Source organism: Podarcis vaucheri (assembly GCF_965113315.1).
Source record: "Podarcis vaucheri genome assembly, chromosome: 11".
Lineage (NCBI taxonomy): Eukaryota > Metazoa > Chordata > Lepidosauria > Squamata > Lacertidae > Podarcis > Podarcis vaucheri.
In genome coordinates this window covers 65359536-65385920 of record NC_138749.1, presented here as the reverse complement: position 1 = coordinate 65385920, position 26385 = coordinate 65359536, and the positions used below count along the sequence as shown (strand labels likewise).

Here is a 26385-nt window from a genome sequence, read left to right as displayed (position 1 = left end):
ATGCATGTCACACATACATAGAACCCTGGCAGATTCCAAATGAAAGTTGCACAGATGTAAAATGGGTGCTTCCAGATGGTGCTGGGGGGTTCAGCAATGTCAAGAATTAAAAGGAGTTTTATATGGGTCTGCCATTGTACAAAATAATATGCTGCTTCTGCTTAGGCCAAATAGGGAGGAGTTAACCAAATTTATTTTAGTTCAAGAAAAACAAATAATAATTTGATTTGTTTTTCCACTGGGCATGGCCCTTGTATATGCCAGTAGTCTTATGTACTTCCTTTGGGAATTGGAAGATTTTACTTTCTCAAAAACAAACAAACAGAAAAATAAACTCTTTTTGGTTATAACTAATGCAAATCTACTCAGTACAAAGAAAAACACAGAGCAGAAAGTAATGGTGCAAGTCAACGCATGCAAGATATTTGAAAGCTATTTTTTTTTCCATTAAATTCCCAACAGACCAATCCTATACTCCATCCTATTTAGAGCTGCTTCAGAAGGTACAACTTTCCATGTACAAAAAGGAGCGAAAGAAGTATGCAGATATGTGTAACAATATCACAAATGCCCTTTGTGAAGCGTGTGCGCACAGAAATAAACATTCTAAGCAGCTGCAGCCACTCAGTCTGCGCATTCTACGTGCATGCATCTAAATGGAGCAACAACTTGCATGCCCCACTGTCAGAGCTCCACAGAGAACTGATTCTGGGTGAGAGAATTGTAATGAATGACATGTCTCTTTAGAAACATCTCCTGCTACCTCAAGTCTGCTTCTGACATATTTTGTTCTTAATACACATCTCTGTTTATAAAATACTTTAAAATAGGGTCAGATTTTAAAACAGAGCTAAAATTAAGCAGCTAAATAATAATGGAACATTTTTTTTTACCATATTCAATAGTTCAGTGATGTGATTTCTGCCTATGTCATTCAGAAATAAGATTTAATAAAAAGGAAAATACTTTTACCAACCTGTAAATCTATGGCCTTTTAAATGTGTTTGTGGGTGAGGAGTCATTAGTGGGGGGTTCTGTTATTATGTTATGTATTTTGTGTTTTCATTTTGTATTTTTATGCTGTAAACCACTCTGTGATCTTCGGGTGAAGCGCAACATATAAATTTATAACAACAACAAGGGGAAATGATAAAAATTGTTTTGGTTTTCTACTACAGGCTGTTAATGGATTTATCCTACCCAACAAGCTGCAGATTATTTTGCTCTCTATTTCAGCTTTATTTTTTATGTGAAGAATGAAGTGCAGCAAGGCAATGAAATCTATCCTGAGCTTGAACTTCAAAGATGGAAAACTAATTAGGATTATTAGGGGCATTTGTTCCTTGGCTTCATATATTTGTATACAGTTTGGCTTCCTGCTAGCCAGGACCAAGCCAGATCATCCGCTGAGAAGCTGATGCATCTAACAGCTGGAAGTTAACTTTGGGAAGATGAAAGAAAGACAGAGTAGCTGTGGTGGTGAAATGCCAAACTCCACGTGCAGGCACTTATGCTTATTATGCTTATTACTGAAGAACACTTGATTGCCAGCCTCCTAGCAAAACCCAGCAAGATTATCAAGACTCAAATTTAACCTATTCATGGCCTGCATTGCTGTTTGTATAAATCCTTCCTAGGACCAATCTCCACTGAAGAATCCTTTCATAGAATGCCTTTCATGCAAATGTTATTCCACAGAAGAAACTCAGTTCATTACTCCTGTTGCAGCATCCAGTGATACTGAGCTATGAAACTGCAACACTTGTACAAAGAAATCATATCAGTTCAACTCTAAGGCACTTTATTAACGTGACAAGGGCTGCAGATGACTACACTAGGTAAAGAAACCTTTTGGTTCCACTGCATAAACTATGGGTGCAGAATGACAGGTTAGGAGAATCATGGTTTATAGAACTGGAGGGGGCACGGAAGAAGGATAGGATAATAGATACTCCCCAAAACCATTGGTTGAGGCAAAGTCCTACACACAGAATAAGAACAGATCTAGGGTTGTTTCCAGTGGGACTTCCATTTCCTCTCCTCCCCATGTGTGCTCCCAAAATCTGCTCCAGTGGGAACCCCAACCTCCTGGTGCTGATTTTGGAAGCATGTGTGGGGCTGGAGAGAAAAGGAGAGCAACAGGAAGCTCTCTTGTGCAAGCTGAGCTGCACCATGGGATGCAGTCCATAATATCCCATCTGGCAAAGCATACAACCAAAAGTACTAAAATCAATTATAAAGCTTTAGGACGTGTTAAGGTGGTCATGGGTTCCATTAGGGGTCTCAATGACTGATGGAGAGCATTGGCCTGCAACTGATGGGTCAGGGCCCATGACCAGGTCCAAAGTGAGACACAACAGCAGCACGGTCACTATGCAAATGTTTGGCAAAAAGTTAAGAAATGGGGCCTCCAATGCATGTTAGGGTTAAAAGGTGGATCTTAGGTCTGAGGAAGTTTGAAGTCTACGGGCCTAGAGTAGCCAAACAAAAATCCAGGTGAGAGGGATTGCAGGACGAAGCCATTAAATAATTGTATGTCTCATGTGAAAAAGTCAGATTGGGCCTCATCCACTCTTTCTGCTTCAACTAAGCAGAGAAGCAATGTCACTGATATTACTTCTTCAAGTACAATTCTTATGAATCTGGTTTTTACAGGCATAACAAAATACCTTGCCTTACTCATGTTCACTGTTCAAAGTCCTTCACACACATGATCAAGTAAACCTTACAAGAGCATTGTACAGTGAGGTACTATTACAATCCTTGTATTGCAGATTGAGGGGTGGTGAGAGGTTTAGGGCTATTGCTTTGTCCAAGGACATTTAGCAAGATTTGTGATTGAGATGATATATGAATTGAATCAATCACAGCTCATTCGCTTCTCCACCACTCCAGTGGCCCCACAAGGAGAAAGGTGATAACTCTTTCTCCTTGCACAGCTTTACCTGTTAAAATGGCTGTGCAATAGAAGCTGGACAAAAATGGCATTAAAAAAAAAAGGTGAGGAATTAAAACACTAGTTTTAATGTAACTAAGTTTAGAGTAAATAAGTTACACTACATTCTGCTGTTCATGATATTTTAGAAAGACAGTAAAGATTTTTCACAAGACTTCATAGTTTTAAGGGGGAAATACTTTGGACTAAGAAGCTCTTCTGGGGTCCCACCCCCCTGCTTCCACAGAGATGTTATGATTTGTCTTCCTAGCTTTATCTCTAGCAACTACAAATCTTTTTAAGAAACAGAAACCTACATGCCTTGGATAAAACATAGCAACCACCTTGGAATCTTTCTCCTGTATTTCTGTTTTATTTTGCTTTTGAAAATGTTTTTGTGGGTCTTTGGGCTGAAATAAAGAATGTAATTACCAACAAATCTTTTTAATAATAATAATACCTGCTTGAGAGCTTTGGATTAAGGGTCTAATAAATTCCAAAGATTGATGACTCCCCACCCCCAAAGTTGCTGGTCTTTCAATGGAGCTGATTGAGAGGTCATAGAATCATAGAGTTGGAAGAGACCACAAGGGCCATTGAGTCCAACCCCCTGCCAAGCAGGAAACACCATCAGAGCACTCCTGACATATGGTTGTCAAGGTCCTGTACTCCCTCTCCTATACACCCCCTGCGCATGGTCCTTCTCAGATTTCAAGCTGGAAGGCAAGGTACGTTCTGCACTCTCCAGGGATTGGTCAGAGACAGAACAAAGAATTTTGGTAAGGAATGCAAATATTCATACTTGACTTTGTGTGTGTGTTCATCTCTTGATGAATTAAACTGGGTTGAACAAAACAAAGAACCTGTGTGCTTAGTGTTTTGGGACCGTATATAGTTCCACTGCTCACCAAAAAGTAAGGTTCAAATTTACCCACCAACAGTGCTCCCTGGATGTCTTGCCCAAGGTGCTCTATCTCGGTTTTAAACAACGCAAAATGCTGTTGCAAGAATAATAATGCTGCATTCAGAAAAGTACTACAGAAAGCTGAGGCTGGAGAACCAACTAAAATGCTCCCTGGACAGGAATAGCCTTGTCCCATGCCCTGGCAAGCTCCCATTTGAATTACTGTAATGCACCATATGTTGAGCTGCCTTTGAAAATGATCCGGAAACCTCAGCTGATACAGAATATGGCTGCAAGGCTGCTAACTAGGACTGGGTGTTACAAACATATTACACTAGTACAGGGGTTGCCTTCAGGAGCCCCAGGTTCTTCAGCTTTTGGTTTTTAAAAATATTAATATTATAATATATTATAATATGAATAACAATAATATATTAATTTTAATAATATATTAAAACAATATATTAATAATAATATTAATAATAATAATTTATTTGTACCCCAGCGACTCTGGGCTGCTTCCAACAAAGATTAAAAATACATTAAAAAGTCACACATTAAAAACTTCCCTAAATAATAATGGCAGGATTCAACTAATCCACAGATGTCCTGAAATTGGCTCACAGGGGTCATGAGAACACCCAGACCAGCACGTATGGGGAGGAGAGTGGGGATCATTCTGCCTGGCAAGCAGAGTGCTTGCCCTGATGGAACGACTGCTTTAGCTCAAGGCTGAATATCTCTCGTGCTCCTAAGAAAACAGTCATGGAGCCAAATGTACTGGTACCCTCTAGGGAGCGTCATATTGCCCAGCACTGCAGAGCAGTTCCTAGAGTTGGAAGGACTCGTCCTTCCCTTCCACTCCACTTGGTTAAGCAGTCAACTTCTGCCCTACTCTGGGAGACAGGTAAGCCTATATCCTCGTGGTTTGCCTTCCTGCTTTTTCTAGCACTGAAAGGCATTTTTATTTGGAAAGGGGGAGAAGTGTTGCAGGGGCTACCCTTTTCTTGACTTAGAATGGGGGGCAGCAGAGACAAGCAGTGGGGCACCCACCTCCCCATTTTTCTAGCTCTGCAGGGCATTTTGAGAGAAGGAGAGAACAGGCAACTGGAATACCTTCGCCACTTGCTTCATGAGCTGTTTTACACAGGCTTCATGCATTTTTATTTAGAGTGGGAGAGGAAGCAGTGAAAGGGAAGTCTTCCCCCCTTGCCTTGAGGTATTTCTTGTGGCTTTCTCTTGTCCCAAAAGGTGAATGTATTTCTGTTTTCTTTATAATAATAATATCCTCCAGGCAGCTCACGGTGGAATACATGGTCCTCCCCCTTCCAAGGAATTGTGCACTTCTCAACTGAATAAGCCACAATGTGATTGTCTGAACCTGCACTTCATTATCAAAAAGCAAGTGCAACTAAGGATACATTAAAACGAAGCCTGCAGCGTGGACTAAAGTGGAACAAACAACTGGTCCTGTGCTTTTCACATTTATTTGCTGTGTAGCTGGGAATTGCTTAAAAACCTCCAACATTTCCAAAATGAGTCAGAAACCAAGAGATGAATGCAACCAACAGCAATAGCTCTTTGTTCAAAATACAAGCTCTTCCTTGGGTGTCAGGAAAGAAAAGAAAAAGGAGAAGCAGGATTAAAAGCTTTCTTGAAGCACATGGGCTGAAAAGCGCACGAGCTGGTATGCTTAAAACCATGCGTATGCCTCACACAGACTTAAGGCAGCTACCGGAAGTACTTCCATCCTCAGTTGCTTAACCTACCTGACATTCCATGCAGTAGAGAAATCTGGGTTCAATAGCAGCAACGTACAGGTGATATCTATCAGCTCTAGAAAGGAAAGAAGAAACCCATCAAAACCTGCAGAAGTTAGTATTAATTATGTCTTCCTGCCCACTTCAGTTCCTCATGTGACATTTATTTATTTATTATTACTACAACCACTATTATGGTGCTGGAGGAGACTCTTGAGAGTCCCATGTACTGCAAGAAGATCAAACCTCTCCATTCTGAAGGAAATTAGCCCTGAGTGCTCACTGGAAGGACAGATCCTGAAGCTGAGGCTCCAATACTTTGGCCACCTCATGAGAAGAGAAGACTCCCTGGAAAAGACCCTGATGTTGGGAAACATGGGGGGCACAAGGAGAGGGGGACGACAGAGGACGAGATGGTGGGACAGTGTTCTCGAAGCTACCAGCATGAGTTTGACCAAACTGCGGGAGGCAGTGGAAGACAGGAGTGCCTGGCGTGCTCTGGTCCAGGGGGTCACAAAGAGGCGGACACAACTAAATGACTAAACAACAACATTACTACAACTACTATTTTAAAAAATGTACATACCACTTAACTACTATCGTCTCTAAGCAGGGCTGCTATCATGTTTTTCTAAATCAGCCTTCCCCAACCTACGCGCCCTCCAGACATTTTGGGCTAGAACTCCCATAATCTCTGACCATTAACCAGACTGATTTGGGCTGGTGGAAGTTGCAGCCCCAAACAACTGGTGGGCACCAGAGTGATCAAGACTGTCCTGATTTAACATGCTAGCAATATAACACACAACACACGCAGACCTCATCCCCTCATCCAAACCCAGAGAGTATCTCTGCAACAAAGAAAAAGGGGATTGGATAAATAACTGGGGCACTTTAATTTTGAATTAACCCTGGGGAGAAGTCCATGTGGACACCATGCACCTTGGCATCCTTCTCTCCATTTCAGTGCCAAAATTTTGCAACTTCAGAACACATGCTACAGCTAGCAAACAAGGTGTCATACTCCCTACTTCTTTCCAAAATAACTTTTGATACCTGACTTTGCTATGAACTACAAAGCCTCTGTGCTAAATTGTTCAGTTTACCCTAATCTTAAAACAGCATTCTGAGCTCCTGAGCAAAGGGAAGACAGGATACAAACATAACACATAGATAAAACTACCGTATTTATCGCTCTATGGGACACACTTTTTCTCCTCCAAAAATTAAGGGGAAATGTTTCTGCATCCTATGGAGCGAATGCAGGCTCCTTGGCTTCAGCGAAAGCAACACGAAGCCTCCAAAGGGCAAAGGGAGCGCTCCCTCCACGCTCCGGAGGCTACGCGTTGCTTTCGCTGAAGCTTGGAGAGCGAGAGGGGTTGATGCGCACCGACCCCTCTCGCTTTCCAGGCTTCAGGGATAGCCGCCTTTGGAGCTCAGCGGGACCTCGTGCTGCACTCCAAAGGCTTCGGGGTTAGCTGCGCAAGGCCTCTGCAGGGCAGCGGGGTGCCTTCATCCTGCTGCCCTCCAGAGGCTTAGTGGGCTGTCCCAGAAGCCTCCGCAGGGCACTGGGATGAAGGCTCCCCGTGCCCTGTGGAGGCTTTGCGCAAAGCTAGACCAGCTATCCCAGCGGCTATCCCAGAAGCCAGAACGACAAGAGGCTATCCCAGAAGCCAGATCCCTCTTGCTGTTCTGGCTTCTTTGATTCAGAATTCCCCCCCTTGTTTCCTCCCCCCCCAACTAGATGCGTCCTATCGTCTGGCATGTCCTATAGAGCGAAAAATACGGTACTCCCTGTTTAGCTTCGCTAGCTACATAGGAGCCCACCAACACTCTCACATCTTCCCCAATGCCTCAACCGCAAATTCTCAATTTTTGGGGGGAGGGAGCATGTGCTTATTTAGAAAATTCAAGCAAACTGATTCATTTAAGCAATTGCACTGAAAAACAAATAGCGTTCCCAGACTGAACAATTTTGGTTTGAGGGCTAGTTGATTGCTAAAAATGTGCCAGCAGATGGTAGCAATTACAGAAGAGTGAACTGCAGTTGACAATTACTATTTTTTGTTACCCTACTGCACAACACAAAACCTGCGGGCTGATTCTGGCCTCCATCGTGATTGTTTGTTGTCCCCATGGAAATTTCAAACACTCCTTGTTTGGCAATCTTTTCCACCTGTTTGTAGGAACACCTAAAGTCCTCATCTAACATTATGCTGGCACAACTTTTTCCTGCACTCTTATTCCTAACACTCGGAAGGGTGATACTGGCATGTTTCTTCCTTCCTAACTTGGTACTTTCCAGGTGTTTTGAACTACATCTCATAGAATCATAGAATCATAGAATCATAGAGTTGGAAGAGACCACAAGGGCCATCGAGTCCAACCCCCTGCCAAGCAGGAAACACCATCAGAGCACTCCTGACATATGGTTGTCAAGCCTCTGATCTCCAATCAGTCCAGCTCAATTTGACCAATGGTCAGAGCTTACAGAAGTTGCAGTCCAAGCAGCATCTAAGCACCAGCATGGGGATGGCAGCACTTTCCCCACAAAGCCTGGAGCTTCCCACATTACCAAAGGGATGTCACAAAAAGCAATACAGTGGTGCCCCGCAAGACGAAATTAATTCGTTCCGCAATTTTTGCTGTCTAGCGAATTTTTCTTCTTGCGAAGCACGGTTTAAACGGTTTAACAAAGTCGCAATACGTTTTCGTCTTGCGAAGCAAGCCCATAGGGGAATTCGTCTTGCGAGGCAAATCACGAATGAAAAAACCTTTCGTCTAGCGAGTTTTTTGTCTTGCGAGGCATTCGTCTTGCGGGGCACCACTGTACTGCAGTTTTCCTCGTGATGTTGATTTAAAATGAAAAGAGAGCCTATAGCCTCTCAAAAGCCAATCCCAAATGGGAGTGGGAAAATGCCCACACAGCACTAAGTTTAGATTTCTCCTCCTGTCCTTGGAAGTGGAGGTGCCTGGGGAGATTGGGTGCTAGTTTCCCAGTTCAGGGCAACCAGCTCTGCTGCAAGTCCAACCCTCCCACATTGTATGAATCCTGAAAGAAGAGAAGAACTGGAGGAAGAAAGCCTTTAATGCTGCTGCTGCTGCTTTGAACCTCCGGTACAATCTGCAGAATACCTTTAAAGCACTATCATGGCTTATAGAATCATAGAATCATAGAGTTGGAAGAGACCACAAGGGCCATCGAGTCCAACCCCCTGCCAAGCAGGAAACACCATCAGAGCACTCCTGACATATGGTTGTCAAGCCTCTGCTTAAAGACCTCCAAAGTAGGAGACGCCACCACACTCCTTGGCAGCAAATTCCACTGTCAAACAGCTCTTACTGTCAGGAAGTTCTTCCTAATGTTTAGGTGGAATCTTCTTTCTTGTAGTTTGGATCCATTGCTCCGTGTCCGCTTCTCTGGAGCAGCAGAAAACAACCTTTCTCCCTCCTCTATGTGACATCCTTTTATATATTTGAACATGGCTATCATATCACCCCTTAACCTCCTCTTCTCCAGGCTAAACATGCCCAGCTCCCTTAGCCGTTCCTCATAAGGCATCGTTTCCAGGCCTTGGACCATTTTGGTTGCCCTCCTCTGGACACGTTCCAGAAGTCTTGGTGAGGATGAAGAACGGTGGTACGGAAATGGAGCAAAACTAGAAGATTGAAAAGAGGAGGGGAGAGCAGAGCAGAGCAAGGGATGGAAGAAAAGAGGGAGAAGAAATGAGGCTACAGAAAGAGCTTTGGGAAAGGAAACAAGAGGACAGAGTACACCAGGGTGCCAACTTGAATAAAATACGGGGAGGGAGCAGGTAAGCCATGGCACACGCACACCATTTGAGTGGCAATGCCCATCAACTTTGGGGAAGCCTCCTCAAATATTTTTGGGGGGGAGGGATCTTGTCCCCTAGGAATTGGATTGGAGTACACTATGGGAAGCAGAAGAAAGACAGGGAATGTGCTTTGTAGGGAAAACTGAAAAAGTGGGTTAACTATGCAGAATAATAAAGTAAGACTATGTTATCATGGCAGTTGTTAACAGTCCAACAGGTTTACCATACCCATTGAGTCAATCACCCATCTCCTACTACCCTTCTGAGAAAACCCCCACCCCACCTTCCCAATATATATAAGGGTCTGGTGACTTCTGTTTCAGTGTATCTGAAGAAGTGTGCATGCAGACGAAAGCTTATACCCAGAACAAACTAAGTTGGTCTTTAAGGTGCTAATGGACAATTTTTAAATTTTATTTATTTGTTTTGAATGCGTCAGACCAACACGGCTACCTACCTGAATCTATCTTATCATCGGCAGAGAGTAAAAATACTTTAACACAGAACGGGCAAGAAAGAAAAAATCTTTTATTTTATAGTAAAGGAGCAAAACAAAGAGATGTGGGGGCAGCCATATGGATCAGAAACTGAGATGACAGTAGATGATTTTACTGAATAATCCAGAACTTGTGAGAGAGAAAGCAAATCATTCAGTTTATCCATTGACTGAGCTAGAGTGTATGAAATATCCTAAATAATCAATTTCCCAGCAATACACTTAAGAATTGTAGTCACCTCCTCTCATCTTCAAAGTGCAAATTGATAAATAAATATAATGATAAAAAATTGTCCAGTAGCACCTTAGTAAAGGTAAAGGGACCCCTGACCATTAGGTCCAGTCGTGGCCGACTCTGGGGTTGCGGCGCTCATCTTGCTTCACTGGCCAAGGGAGCCGACGTTTGTCCGCAGTTTTTCTGGGTCATGTGGCCAGCAGGACTAAGCCACTTCTGGCGAACCAGAGCAGCGCACGGAAACGCCGTTTACCTTCCCGCCGGAGCGGTACCTATTTATCTACTTGCACTTTGACATGCATTCGAACTGCTAGGTTGGCAGGAGCAGGGACCAAGCAACGGGAGCTCACCCTGTCGCGGGGATTTGAACCGCCAACCTTCTGATCGGCAAGTCCTAGGCTCTGTGGTTTAACCCACTGCGCCACCTGTGTCCCTTAAGTAGCACCTTAAGACCAACTAAGTTTGTTCTGGTATAAGCTTTCGTGTGCATGCACACTTCTTCAGATACTGATGGACTTCCATTTCATGCAGCTCAATGTAACAGGTATCTGAAGAAGTATGCATGCACACGAAAGCTTATACCAGAACAAACATAGTTGGTCTATAAGGTGCTACTGGACAATTTCTTTTTTTATTATTTTGACTGCGTCAGACCAACACAACTACCTACCTAAATGTAATGTTGTTGTAATTGCTGGGTGATGATGTGAGAGTTGTTAAAGAACTCAGATAGGTTTACAGATTCAGGGATTATGGGAAATGGTAGTTTAAGCAGAACAAAAATGCATGAGCTGATGTACTTTTCTTCACTGGGTGGCTAAGCAAGATTTTGAGGGTTTTGCCAGCTTCAATATAAGTACCCTAAATATGTAACAGTCAAGCCTAAGGGCTCAGGCACTACCCATCCTAAACAACTGTGAACAATCTTTTTTTCCTACCAACCCAGTGGGAAAGGAATAATTTCCTAACTATATAACATTTTCACACAATTGGCCACCGCTTCCCTTATGAGGGGACGCGGGTGGCGCTGTGGGTAAAACCTCAGCGCCTAGGACTTGCCGATTGTATGGTCGGCGGTTCGAATCCCAGCGGCGGGGTGAGCTCCCATCGTTCGGTCCCAGCTCCTGCCCACCTAGCAGTTCGAAAGAACCCCTAAGTGCAAGTAGATAAATAGGTACCGCTTTATAGCGGGAAGGTAAACGGCGTTTCCGTGTGCTGCGCTGGTGCTGGCTTGCCAGCTGCAGCTTCGCCACGCTAGCCACGTGACCCGGAAGTGTCTCTGGACAGCGCTGGCCCCCGGCCTCTTAAGCGAGATGAGCGCACAACCCCCGAGTCGGTCACAACTGGCCCGTACGGGCAGGGCTACCTTTACCTTTACCTTTATCCCTTATGAGGAGCACCTGTAATCCAGTTTCATCTACTTTTGCAAGTGGTCTGAAATATGCATCATACTATCACCAGTCCCTTTAGATTAAAAGGGAAATAAATTGTACTACACTTACATGCACAATACCTGCCAGAGAATACTCTGAAGACGAGGACTGGGAAAGGCAGGGAGATGAGCTTCTAACAGAAGAGAAGGGGGGCTATTCGCCCCCCCTTGCTTGCTTGCTTTCAGCATTTCCAGAAGCAGGGAAACAGGCAGACCCAGAGCTACCCAGCTTTGAGGTAGTTGCTAAGCAACCAGAAGGGAGGGAGCAGCTGGCTGATACATCACTAGAGAATGGGGGGCACCCCCTCCCTCCCCCCCCCCCCGAACTCAGAGGTATGTCAGAGAACAACAGAGACGCAGGGGAGGAGAGACATCCGTTGTCGCACTTCTTGCAGCGGAAGTGAGGGGGGAGGAGTCAGAGAGAGCAACGTCTATCCTTGCAGAGAGATGCTAATATGTGTTCGCAACATGATACTGTAATAAAGAGGCTATAAATCTACCAGATGCTCGTTAATTCTTATCGGTGAGCTACCAGAAGGGAGAGGGGAACTCCCGTAGTGTACAATACCCAAGTTGGTGTTACACAAACCTAAGTCATTACTGACTGGAGATATAAAATTGGGAATACAAAGGATGAATCAAAAACGGTACATTTAGATTGCCTCAAACTTGTTTTCAATTCAAATATTGAGCTATAAGCAACTATTGTACTAAGAAAGATTAATGAGAGGATTAATCCCAAACGTATTTTTCTGACCCTCCCAGTGAGTCTCCCTCTCCTAGGTGGGAATAAATTCAGCACCTATCTATTATCTGTTGTGGATTAGAATGTCCTTGCTTGTTGTGGGATTCTGCCAGAAGTATAATTAATTACCAGATACCCAGCAGAGGACTGTGCCAGAACTATCTATTACTTCTCCTATATAGCGGTTGGTTTATTTAACTCAAAACCAGGTCAATCGATGAGACCACAGTACAGCAACAAATTAGAAAGAGGTCTCCAAGGGAAGTTAATGCAGTTAACACTTTCAATAATAAAAAGCCAGAATGTAGAAAAGCAACAGGAATTATCCAATTAGAGTGTATGAAATATTGCCTAGATCTAAGAGAATTATGAACCTTGTTGTACATAAGGCTATAATTTTGTATAGTGTGCTAACATATTTTTGTCATCTTAAACCCTTTAACAAACTGGCTACAGCACATAATTTTAAATCTAGACAGTAGCGTAACAGATGGCAAGAAACAATATTTTAATCTTGCTGGGCTGGTATTTGCTGAGCTTTAGCATACTCAGGAATCAAAAGTTTTTTGTCTCTTTTGAAGGAAATGTATTCTGCAATCTTATATTTTTCAAGAGATTTTAATATACTTGGCTTTAGAATGTTGTAACCCAGTTTAAGACTCCAGGATAGGGTGGGTGGGAATTCAAACAAAATATGCATATTTTATCCATATTTGCAGCGTAATTTCTAGCAGCTAGCAGATGTGTCAGGGATCTGTTGGCTGAGAAGGGGGAGAGATCGGAATGTACAGGGAGCCGCCTCCTTTAATGAGCAGCTGCACTTCATCAGAGAGAGAAGAGGAGGAGGGGCTGTCAGGAAACACGGAAACGGAGAGAAAGAAACAGCCTCCGACCCTTCGGTCTTTACGTAGGGAGAGGGGGAAAGGGGGGGCTCAGGAAGTTTCTATGCTGGAAAGGGAAGAGGCAGGAGCCACTTCTGGCACCTGATAGTGACTGAGGAAGACATGCATTTAAGAGCTCCGTACTGTACATAGTTTTTGGACTTAATAAATCTTGTGAAAGCTGGCTGGAATCCCAGGTTGTTATCTCGGCTAGCATCCACAAATTGTCCCTGACAGATGCACACAATAATGTAAAATTTTAGGTTATTCAGTAATGGGCCTTTTTAAAAATGAAACCTTATGGTGGTTTAGGCACATCTGATGCTATGACATCACTTAAGCTAGCCAGCTGTGGATTGACCAGTCCTTTGGATAGGAGTCTGCTAAAAGCAGGATATAAATACACTCGTACCTTGGTTCTTGAACAGAATGCGTTCTGGGAGTCCATTCGACTCCCGGAACTGTTCGAAAACCAAGGCGCGCCTTCCGATTGGCTGCAAGACACTCGTGCTGGATGTTCGGCTTCCGAAAATCATTTGAAAACTGGAACACTCGCTTCCAGGTTTCGATCGTTTGGGAGCCGATTTGTTCGGGAGCCAAGGCGTTTGAGATCCAAGGTACGACTGTAACTCAAAAAGCAAAAATGAAACCCTATGAGAGATTAATCTGACTAGTTAGTTTAACAAACACACAGCAGGATGTTTTAAAGACCAGTAAAATGCATCCTTACTCTTTTCCCAAAGACATCCCACAGCTTCAACATGCTGTTTCTCCAATAACAAATGTCTGATCCGAAGTGACATTTCCCATTTTCCCAGTGTTGCTAGAGCTCTAAAACGATTGGGAAGGTGCACATTTAGAAATGCCTGTTCTGGTATTCCATCTCCTTGTAAATCTTAGTTTGGTGAATCAATGGGACCAATTTCTATGAAGTGTTGTTTCAGTTAGATAAATCCACAGGCAATGGGAAAGCATGAAGATGATTGCAATCAAAACAAAAGGTAGTATGTTATCAATACAGTGGTGCCTTGGTACTCAAATGCTTTGGTTCCCAAATGCCAAAAACCCTGAAGCAAGTGTTCCTGTTTTCGAACATTTTTTGGAAGCCAAATGTCTGATGCACCAATCAGAAGCTGTGCCTTGGTTTTCGAACATTTCGGAAGTTAAACAGACTTCCAGAACGGATTAAGTTTGGCGCTTTTGTTTTTGCTATTTTGCTTTTTGCTCCTCCCTTTTGTTTTTTTATGCTTTTTATTGAATTTCCAACACAACAAAAGTTATACATTCCAAATAAAACACAAAAGAAATAACAAATTTCCAAATAAACCAAAATATACAAATCCTTAAATTCCTAAGAGAGGAATGCTGTCGGTTAAGTCTTTTTCTTAATTCACAAATTCTTAATTCCTCCATATGAATCCAACCTCTTCACTGAAGTGAGGGTTCATCCTTTCCCCCCTTTTTATTATCACTGCTTCAGTATTCCTTATCTCAATTTCTTTCTTCTATTTTGTCTCATTATTCTTAATCTAACTTGCAGTTTGCGGAGTTTAGTCAAAACACGTCCAGATTTTCACTTGTGGACAATGTTTACCATATTTTTCGCCCTATAGGACGCACTTTTTCCCCTCCAAAAATGAAGGGGAAATGTGTGTGCGTCCTATGGGGCGAATGCAGGCTTTCGCTGAAGTCTGGAGAGCAAGAGGCATCGGTGCGCACCGACCCCTCTCGCTCTCCAGGCTTCAGGAAGCTATCCGCAAGCTTTGCGAGCCCAGGGGAGTTCCCGCGGGCTCGCAAGGCTTGCGGGCAGCAGCCTGCAGCCCGAAGCCCGGGGCGCCCTCCGGAGGACGCCCCGTGCTTCGGGAAGGTGTCCGCAAGCCTCCCGCGCCCGGCGGGAGGTCCCGCCGGGTGCACGAGGCTTGCAGGCAGCAGCCTGTTCTGGGGGCTGGGGTCGGGGGAAGCTCGGGCTTCCCCCGCACCAGCCCCGCGCCTGGGGGGAAAAAATAAATTCCCCCCCTTTATTCCCCCCCAAAAAAACTAGGTGCGTCTTATGGGGCGGTGTGTCCTATGGGGCGAAAAATACGGCAATTAAATATTCTTTATAAATTTCCCATTCATTTTTGTATCTTTGGGTTGGCTGTCTCTTAATTACTGAGGCTTTTTCGGTTAATTTGTTTTTGTGACTGTGCGGATCCCAGTTCAGATACTGATTGATTGATTGTGTGACTGGAGAAATGGATAAAAGCCCAGCAGAGCAAGTGAGCAGTACAGGCACAGCTAGTGACCCACAGAGGACCAGGCAAGACAGGCCAAGCCCCATTACACCTTTGGTGCAGGGCGGGGGGCGGAGGGGAGGAAGGGGAACAAAGGGGACAAAGTCTCACCTTGTCCATTCTTCCTTCCAATTCTGCTGCCACAGCTGCTGCTCTAGAAAGGACAGGAAAATGTTTGTATTTTAAAATTCAGCACTTTTCTTCTTCTCATAGCAGCAGCCGTGTCAGCAGCATAAGGGGGTTGCAAAGGACAGAAGCACACCCCTTCGTCCCCCAATACAGGCATTTTTTTCTCCTTCCAACAGCAGCAGACACACTCCCCTTTCGCCAACCCCACATCAGAGCTCTGTGGAAGTGAGTTTGAGGTGTTTATTGAACAGGCCTCCTTCCACCTGCCTTGCCCCACCCTCTGGCCCTGGGTCTCCTCATAAGGGAGCTCTTCCTGGAGGAAGAACTTTGAGGGGAGAGACTCCATCAGGCAAGGCCTCTTTCCACCTGCCTTGCTCTACCCTCTGCTTCTCAATGTGTATTGTACAGTGGTGCCCCGCAAGACGAATGCCTCGCAAGGCGGAAAACCCGCTAGACGAAAGAGTTTTCTGTTTTGGAGGTGCTTCGCAAAACGAATCTCCTATGGGCTTGCTTCGCAAGACGACAATGTCTTGCGAGTTCCTGCTGGTTTTTTTCCCTTCACCCCCCTTTTTCTAAGCCGCTAAGCCACTTATCAGCTGATCCGATCAGCAGATAAGCCGCTAAAAGCCGCTAAAAGCCGCTAATCCGTCAATGGGCTTGCTTCGCAAGACGAAAAAACCGCTAGACGAAGAGAATCACAGAACGGATTCTTTTCATCTTGCGAGGCACCACTGTATTGTTTTATGTACTGTGGCTTGCCGTTGTTTTATTGATTATAGTTTAGATATTATTGTAACTGTTGAGTGGATTTCTGTTTGATTTTTATATGTTGATATTATTATTTTATACTATTCTAATGATTGTTGAATGTGACTTTTTTGATGGAGGTTGTTTATTTTAAAGTTATGTTTTACTATCATATTTTTGTATTACATTAGATTGTTATAAGATGTACATTTTTTGTTTCTTCACCGCCTTGAGTATTGTAAGATAGAAAGGCGGTATACAAATTAAAAATGAGGAGAAGGAGGAGGTTGATTGTGGTCTGCACTACATGATTCCTGCTTTTTCTGACACTAATGTGCTGACAGTATGGTACTAACAGAGAATGCAGTTTTCCTCTGCAAATGTGTCTTTATTTATTATTTCATACAAGTTATATACAGTACTGCTCAAACCTCAAAGCAGTTTACAGAAGCATCCATTTAGTCAGTTGCAGAGGACTAGTTGGAATTCAAGTCTGTATCTGACTTCAGGCTACTGAGATTGATTTTGCTCAATCTGTCACTAATGGCAACTGCAAAAGTTCACATTTTAATGAAGATCAATTGACTTGTTGACCTTTATGATAGCCAGCAAGGGGAGGAGCTCAGTCACTTTGCTCCTCTGTGTCCTACCATGTTGTGGGAACATCACTCTAGGAGCCCCACCTTATTTAAAATGCTTGCACAAAATCAACACTCAAGATGCAACTTCAATAGTTCCTCTACTTGTTCTGGCTCCCTTTACAATTGTATAGAAAGTTAATAATGATGGGCATCATACAATACACATTTTATGGAATTACTCACCTTCTTTGTTGAGCCATTGCTTTCTTTGTCTGTAGTGAAGGAGTTTGTTATGGACGTAGGGCAAAAGAAACTTGACACACCAGCTTTCCACCCCAAGTTTATTTTCCACCAGAACTATAGGGCTCCGGTTATATCTGGCTTCAGGACAGGGAATTAATCCAATTTCATCTCTTAAAAACAAAAAAGACATGTAAAAAGATAACTAGATAACTATTTTCTTCATTTCTTTTGATGCTTGTTAAAATATGCCCGTTGTTCATCCTACACTTCCTGATTTGCCAGGCTCTTCTTTTCTTCCTGCCTATCTAGTTCTTAGGTTCCCAGAATTGAAAGACTCAGCCTTGAAAAACTCCTATTATGCAATTAGTATCTCATTCCTTCATATGTTGACTCAGAAGCACATCCCACAGAATTCAATGGGGCCTACTCCTAGGAAAGTATGTTTAGGCATAGCCCCCTCTGAATTCAATGGAACCTGCTGCCAAGGAAGAATGGATATAATTGGATGCACATAAAGCATTGATCTTTAAGTCAGTGCTAACTTTTTGGTGATGTGTTCCCAAATTCAGGAGGTTGGCATGTTGCCTGCTCTTGGCAGAGTTGCCCTCTCCTGGAAGCAGCAGGTACGTAACTTGGGCTCCTCTCAGATCCTGGTCACTGGAGACCCCCCTGGCCAAGAATGCCTTCTTCCAGCTTTGGCTGGAGCACACATTATGGCCATCCCTGGACAGGGGTAGCAGAGCCACAGTGGCGCAGGCCCATAGTAGCCTCCAGACGGGACTGTGGCGATGATCTCTCTGCAGGGCTACCCTGGAGGTTGGTTCCAAAACCGCAGCTAGTGCAGAATGCAGCAGCCCGGCTTTTGGCTGCAGCCACTCCAGAAAACCCTGCGGTGACTGCTAGGACCAGGCTTGGTGCAAGGCATGACTGGTGGAGTATATAAAACCCTGATGTGCCCATGGCCTTGTCCCTCATACACCAGCCTGGTCACTTTGATCATCTGGAGATGCCCTTCTGACTGCCATTCAGGTCTATCATATTCATTTAAGTTTCTATGCAAAGTATGTCTTTAAGCGCAGAAGTGTCAGTCCTTTGCAAGACTGTTACCACTGAAATCAGCCAGCCAGCCACAATTCTGATATTGGAAGTCTCACTGACTTAAACGGCAAATATGCTTAATGTTGTTACCAACATTAAGGAGGATCCTTTTTCATACAGTGTTACAGGCATATACAGAATATTGCTTGCAATTTGTTTCATTTGTTTGTCATACAAATTTACTAGTTTATATGCAAATAAATTCTTGTGTGCATTATTTTGTTCCACTGCAGGGAGTATGGAAACAGGCCATTTAGTTCATGTGTTTAAAAAGAATAAAGACAAAGCAATTTTCAGCATGCTAAGACTTGAGCACACAATTTTGAGCTGCTGAATAAAAAAATATCAGCTACAGAACATCCTAATTATTATTAATTATATTTATTTTTATCCTATGCTTCCTCCAAGGACAAGCCGATAAACAGAGTTTCTGACCCACTTTATCCTGAGAAAATCCCTATGCTAAGGGTTAGGCTGAGACAGCGTCACCTTCTTCCTATTATATTATTACTTTATTTATTACCATACGGTCCCTGGGTGGCTTACAACAACAGTTTAAAACAAATTACATCCACAATAATGTGGCGGGTTCTGAAAAGATCTCTCTCTCGGGTGTAAAGATGCCACTCTTCAGCAAATGACAGAAACTGTACAAAGATTTCACAACCCAGGGGCAGCCCCAGAAAACGCTCTCTCCCAAGCTGCCACCCACTGCACCTCTGAGGCTGCTGGAACTACCAAGAGCGCCCCCTCTGCTGAAATGAGCAGGAGAGGGTCTGCAGGGCAGAAGGCAGCCTCTCAGATATTTGGGGCCTAAGGCATTTAGCACTTGATCAAGGTCACAGAGGAAGCTTTGTAGGCAACTTGAAGGAGTCATTTGAGTAGCTCAGCTCATTTGCACCACCTTGCAGAGGTGCAAAAATTAATTTGCACAAAGGAATGTAGCTCCTTTTGCACTGGTAACCTGAAACAGGCTTCAGGAGGGGAAAAATAAAGCTGAACTGAACAATTTGGGGCCTCTCTTTTCTTTCCAAAATTCACTTCTCATAGAAATAAAACTGAAATGATAATACTTATTGCCACTGAGCCAGAGTACAAGGCACAAAGTAAACTGTTACCCACTTTAAGAAGCAGGGAATAGAGGTTTGTCATGGTCAGAAACCAGTCTCTTCAAATAGCAGATTGCAAGTTAAAACCGAAGACAGTGCCTTGTTTCGTGTGAGCTGGGCGTCCAGGCAGTCCCACTACAAAGCAAACAGGTATGCCCAACTGGAGGCAAGCTGCTTTTGTCTTCAGGGGATTGTGACACCCTAGACCAGGCATAGGCAAACTCTGGCCCTCCAAGTGCTTGGGACTCCAATTCCCGTCATCCCTAGCTAACAGAAGCAGTGGTCAGGGATGATGGGAATTGTAGTCCCAAACATCTGGAGGGCTGGAGTTTGCCTATGCCTGCCTAGACCCGCTCAGATCTGCCACTTGCCTGCTTCAGGGTGCAATCCTAGGCACATTTGCCTGGGAATAAGCACCACTGTTCAGGACGAAACAAGGGGCTGTGAGTGAAAATACTGGCTAGTGCTCTGTGGCCCCAACCAGTGAGGGAGGCTTATTATTATTATTTCTTGAAATATTTCTGATGCAAATTTGGATAATTTGCATCAGGATTTTTTCCACTTAAATTGAGTGGGTGGGGTATAAATAATAAAAATACATATTTATTTCCTATGTCCTAGAGCAGGGTGGTCCAACATGCAGCCCCCAAGGCCTTTTCCGGTGTCCCTCAGAAACATTTGACACCTCCCCCCCCACTGGAAAACCAGGTAGGTGTACGGTGGGCTTTGGGAAGGAGGCATAAGGCATTGGCAGAGTCCTAGAGACCTCCTTCCTCCTTCCCAAAGCCGGGCGCCTTGCTTAGGCAGCTTGGGGAAGGCAGCACAAGGGCTGGGTGTGCGTGTCAGATTTCAGCCTCGCTTCCCCCTCCCCATGTGACAAGGCAATGCATGGCCTGTGGAGTCCGCTGAAGAACTCTGGCGGCCCACTTGGTATGAAAAGTTGGAGTGCCCTGCCCTAGAGAGGGATCTAATTTAGCATGTTTATTTTATTTGCATTTAATAAACAAAGCTAACAAAACAAAAAGCTTTAAAAATGTTAAAAATGAAATGGATTTCCCCCCTGGAAGAATAAAGCACTAGGAATATTTTCCACCCCACCTGATTTGCCCCAACTGAGAGTCTCCTGTGAACATCAAATAAGAATTGAAATGGCGATTATATTTTTTCTGCGCTGGCTTAATATTTGAAGGCAACAAGATGTTCCATTCCCAATGGCGTTTACTTGTACTGTATCTGTTAATGCAGTGAATGGATGTTGGACTGCAAAGCAATTTGAGGTATTTTTTGCTCTATAAGACTCACTTTTTCTCTCCTAAAAAGTAAAGGGAAATGTGTGTGCGTCTTATGAAGTGAATGCAGGCTGTGCAGCTATTCCAGAAGCCAGAACAGCAAGAGGGATTGCTGCTTTCACTGCGCAGCGATCCCTCTTGCTGTTCTGGCTTCTGGGATTCAGAATATTTTGTTTCTTATTTTCCTCCTCCAAAACCTAGGTGCGTCTTATGGTCTGGTGCGTCTTATAGAGCGAAAAATACGGTATATTAAGCTAAGGGAAAGTGGCTGGGGCAACTGAGCCAGATAGGCGGGGTATAAATAATAATAATAATAATAATAATAATAATAAACCATTTCCTAATGCTTCAAGCACAGTGTAAGCATTATTTTCTCATCCAAATTAGTAAGACTGCTAGTGTGAGCATCTCCTTACACCAAAATAAAAAGCACAAGAGTAGTCCCATTTTCATTACATGGCTTACTTAATGAATAGGCTTCAAATTTCTGTAGCAGTGTAGGATCCAAGAACACCGCACATTGAATTTGGCAAATTTAGTGAATATTTAAATATAGAACATGATGTCAGTCAAAGTGGCTTGTCCTACTTTAGTCAGAAAAACACAAATGAGCAAAACATGTCAAAAATATGACTCTTTATGTTTAATTTATAACCACTACAGACATAAAAATAGAAAGTTCTCTTCTTCTAAAGAGATTAAAGCAATCTACTTGAGAGCAAGCAAAAATTCAGTATGAGAGATAACACCACACAACCTGAAAAAACAACTGCTTTCTTAAGGTCACCGTCTTGGTTTACAACAGACAGAAATGATCCAGGAAACAGAGATTGGCTGCAGTTTTTTGCCGTGGTTCACATGCAGTAATAAACTTGTATTTGCAACCATTCAATATATGAAGACACTTTTCATCCCCTGAAGTACAGAAGTTTCCCAGCTCTCCTTGGTGTCTCTCCTTGATGTGGAAAGAATGGTTATGTTTGATCTCAACACACAAAAACATTTTGTTCTAAAATTCATTCCTACTTCTACACTTAAAGAACAAAGGGCTTTTCAATCACCAACAAAGGGCTGGTGGGTATTGAAGTTTTGGCCTCCAAGTAAAAGACAAAGCAAGCATCTCATGATCACATCTGTCCTCTTTAAAGAACCACTTGAAGACTTCTCTGCTGGGGAATTTTGCGGAGGGTGTTGTTCCCACAAACCCCAGGGTACAGGTGTTGTAATTTTAAAAATCTGCACCTGCCCAAGACTCCAGCTCTACTTTTAGTCAACATTTCTACCCCATTTTATTCATCATGTCTATTCCAACTTTTTTAGAAAAGACTTAAGCAGACAAAAGATAAGTACAAAATTTAAAACCATTAAAACTATTACCAAAAGGAAAGAATATGCAAAAGCAATTAAAAGATTAGAACGAGTATGAAAGGCAGCAGGAATTAAAGATCAGATTCAGGATCTTAAAAGAATCACTATCTGCCCCAAAAGCCAAACTTCTGACAGTATTCCAGGGGTTGGTACCATCCCAGCAAAAAAGCCTTCCCCCTTAAGCCCACCTTAAAAATAGCTCAAAACGTCTTCTTTATAAGATCTTGCAAAACTAAAAAGGAAAGAAAAGGCAACTCTAGATAAGGGCCTCAATAGTGGCAATTCTTGAACTATATAGGTCCCTGGCCATTTACAAAGATTAAAACCACTGAATGAGACCTGAAATCCAAATGTGACCAACACAGATGATATGCTATCAAAGTTATCTATCCCAATCTGCCAGATCCAGTGAGCAATCTGGACCATGGAAGTTTCTCAATGCCAGGTACAACGTGACACAAAAATGAACTCTACTGGCTGCCTGTTCACCACTGATCCCAATTCAAAATTTTAAGTCAAGGAATAAAAGTGCAAAGTTCTGATGAGTACTAATGCCATCAACTTTGGGACTGTTGTTGTTGTTTAGTCGTTTAGTCGTGTCCGACTCTTCGTGACCCCCTGGACCAGAGCACGCCAGGCACTCCTGTCTTCCACTGCCTCCCGCAGTTTGGTCAGACTCATGTTTGTGGCTTCAAGAACACTGTCCAACCATCTTGTCCTCTGTCGTCCCCTTCTCCTTGTGCCCTCCATCTTTCCCAGCATCAGGGTCTTTTCCAGGGAGTCTTCTCTTCTCATGAGGTGGCCAAAGTATTGGAGCCTCAGCTTCAGGATCTGTCCTTCCAGTGAGCACTCAGGGCTGATTTCCTTAAGAATGGATGCATTTGATCTTCTTGCAGTCCATGGGACTCTCAAGAGTCTCCTCCAGCACCATAATTCAAAAGCATAAATTCTTCGGCGATCAGCCTTCTTTATTTTCCAGCTCTCACTTCCATACATCACCACTGGGAAAACCATGGCTTTAACTATACGGACCTTTGTTGGTAAGGGGATGTCTTTGCTTTTTAAGATGCTGTCTAGGTTTGCCATCGCCTTTCTCCCAAGGAGCAGGCGTCTTTTAATTTCGTGGCTGCTGTCACCATCTACAGTGATCATGGAGCCCAAGAAAGTAAAATCTCTCACTGCCTCCATTTCTTCCCCTTCTATTTGCCAGGAGGTGATGGGCCCAGTGGCAATGATCTTCGTTTTTTTGATGTTGAGCTTCAGACCATATTTTGCCCTCTCCTCTTTCACCCTCATTAAAAGGTTCTTTAATTACTCCTCACTTTCTGCCATCAAGGTTGTGTCATCTGCATATCTGAGGTTGTTGATATTTCTTCCGGTGATCTTAATTCCGGCTTGGGATTCATCCAGCCAAGCCTTTCGCATGATGAATTCTGCATATAAGTTAAATAAGCAGGGGGACAATATACAGCCTTGTCGTACTCCTTTCCCAATTTTGAACCAATCAGTTGTTCCAGATCCAGTTCTAACTGTAGCTTCTTGTCCCACATAGAGATTTCTCAGGAGACAGATGAGGTGATCAGGCACTCCCATTTCTTTAAGAACTTGCCAGTTTGCTGTGGTTGACACAGTCAAAGGCTTTTGCATAGTCAATGAAGCAGAAGTAGATGTCTTTCTGGACTTTGGGACTACTTTAGGATATTGTTAATTGACTCATTAGTAAGCTTTCTGTTCTCAGAATGGAGCCTTAGCAGCTGCTTTGCATGCAGACAGTGCCAGATCCAACTCTGGCATCTCCAGTAGAACTAGCAAAGATTTGCCACCTGGAAGCTTGGAGAACCTCCACCAAACAGTGTTGACAATCCAGAGCAAGATGAATAATGGTCTGACTATATAGATGAATAAGGTAGCTTCCTACATTCTAGAGCAGGCTTCCTCAACCTCGGCCCTACAGATGTTTTTGGCCTACAACTCCCATGATCCCTAGCTAGCAGGACCAGTGGTCAGGGATGATGGGAACTGTAGTCTCAAAAACATACGGAGGGCTGAGGTTGAGGAAGCCCGTTCTAGAGTCTGGCCCAGTTACAAAGTCTACCCCGTCACCTGCTGATACAGGATGCGCAAGAGGGTGTTCTCCTTTCCAATAAGTTCTACAAGGAGATTAAAGAATCTCAGAAGGGGTCCTTATTCTAAATTTTCACTTTATAGCAACGACATTGTAAAAGGTATCCATCTCTTCAAAATAATAGACCCAGGGGCAGAGAAAGGGGTGTGGTGTGGGTGGGCCACCCCAGGTATCACCACTGAGGAGGGTGACAAAATGCCAGGCGGCACTCACCACGGGGCCTGCAGCGCGCCCGAGACACGCGGTGGTTTGGGTGCCCGCAGGTTCCGCGCTGCCCCAAAGGGTCTGCCCACCGCCTGCCCCTCAGCTGTAGGGCGGCTGAGGGGGAGGAAGCAGGCAGTCTGCTTGGAGCGTCCTGCCCTGACTGGCCCCGCTCCTGGGCGCAGGGTAAGCGCGCCACCCCAGGCGCCCAATCAGCTTCCTCCACCGCTCAACAGACCTACGCATATCTAACAGATGCATAATGCCACCATCTAATTCTCAGTGCTACTTCACACATTACTAAGAACACATTTCTGATTGTCTACCATCTGCCTATGCAGCTATCATCATAACACACAGAAGGAAGACATTTATCTTAAAATGTGCCAATCAAAGCTCCCAATTGTGCATTTTTACTGCCTGCTTCCAGACATATGACTCCCCTCCATATGCCATGGTGGTCCCTATGGAGACACAGATGGAGAAAAAGGACACATATTTCCTTTAATATGTGGTGGGCCCTGTACTAATTATCAAATAATTTAAAAAGCAGAGAAAGTGTTGCATGCTTTTATTATTTTTAATAGCATTTTGAATTTGTTCAGCGTGTTGACCTCAATAATTGTCATCTTTGAAACTGAGGATATAAATATATTTTCTTATACATTAATCAAATTCCAGAGCAAAATTTAAAAGTTGAGACCTTAGGAGCTAAACACCCATCTATCTATACCTGAAGGAGCATCTCCACCCCCATCATTCTGCCTGGACGCTGAGGTCCAGCGCTGAGGGCCTTCTGGCGGTTCCCTCACTAAGAGAAGCAAAGCTACAGGGAACCAGGCAGAGGGCCTTCTCGGTAGTGGCACCCGGCCTGTGGAACGCCCTCCCACCAGATGTCAAAGACAAAAACAACTACCTGACATTTAGAAGTTCAGGGAAGTTTTTAATGTGTGACATTTTAATGTATTTTTAATTTTTGTTGGAAGCCGCCCTGAGTGGCTGGGGAAACCCAGCCAGATGGGCGGGGTACAAATAATAAATTATCATCATCATCACCACCACAGATCTGAAATGGGATCTTACACAGGTTATTCTAACTGGTAAAAGACATCCATGCTAATGACCCTGAGGGTCTCCCCCCCCCCTTTCTTCTCTCCCAATTTGCCCATTTTGGCTAATGATTCGTAGAATTGTGGAGTTGGAAGGGACTCTGAAGGTACTCCAGCTCAACCCTCTCCAATGCAGAAATCTCAGCTAGATCACCCACGACCGAGGCCATCACGACACGAAACACCTATCTGAAATCCCATGAAGAGAGGGATACTGCCGAAGTACATTAACGCCGAACCATTAAAAAGGGAAATGTGCTTTAGAGACCAACACTGCGGTCTTCTTCTTCTTCTTCGGGCAAATCTCCCTGGCGGAGCGCCGCCTTCTCTCGCGCGGTCTCTGACAAGAGGCTGGCAAGGGAAAGCTTTGGAACCCCCCCCCCCCCCGCTTAGGCTCCGAAGGCGGCGGCTCTCTCGCCTGCCTCGCCCGGGATGCTCTCTGTTCTCCGGCCGAGCTGGGGGGGGGGCAGGCCAGTCCCTCCCGGGAGCGCGCGCGGCCGGACTCACATGTGCGGGTTGCGCTGGAAGGCGTTGCGCAGGTCCTTCAGCACGCGCTGCACCAGCACCGCCACCTCCTCCGGGGACTCGGCCATGGCGGGCCGCCGGCCTCCTTCTCTCTCGGCTCTCGCGCGGGCAGAGGCGGGCCGGGAAAGCCGAGCGCATCCGGGTCAGCGGCGCCGCGGGGCGGAGCGCCGAGCCCGGGGAAGCCGGGAGGGAGCGCGACCAAGGCCGGCGCCGCCAAAGCCTCGCGGCGGGACTGGGCGCCTCGTCGCCCTCCGCCAGCTCCCTCGGGGCAGAGCGCGGGTCCGTGGACGGCGCCCCCGCCAGCCGGCTGCCTGCCTGCCCGCCTCCCGGCCGGGGCGGGCCAGGGGTCCCGCGGCAGAGACGG

At 44.5% G+C, this 26385-nt stretch overlaps 1 protein-coding gene across 1 annotated transcript in view; it reads right to left on the bottom strand.

Moving 5' to 3' along the window:
• PTAR1 (protein prenyltransferase alpha subunit repeat containing 1) overlaps positions 1-26095 on the bottom strand; it is a 34620-nt gene extending 8525 nt beyond the window's left edge. The window contains exons 1-3 of the mRNA XM_082241634.1: positions 26004-26095; positions 17198-17367; positions 5609-5675 (exon numbers count right to left, since the gene is read on the bottom strand). Of these exons, the coding sequence (XP_082097760.1) occupies positions 5609-5675; positions 17198-17367; positions 26004-26089 (323 nt within the window). The 5' untranslated portion in view covers positions 26090-26095. The remainder of the gene's footprint in view (positions 1-5608; positions 5676-17197; positions 17368-26003) is intronic.
• Positions 26096-26385: the final 290 nt, after the last annotated feature.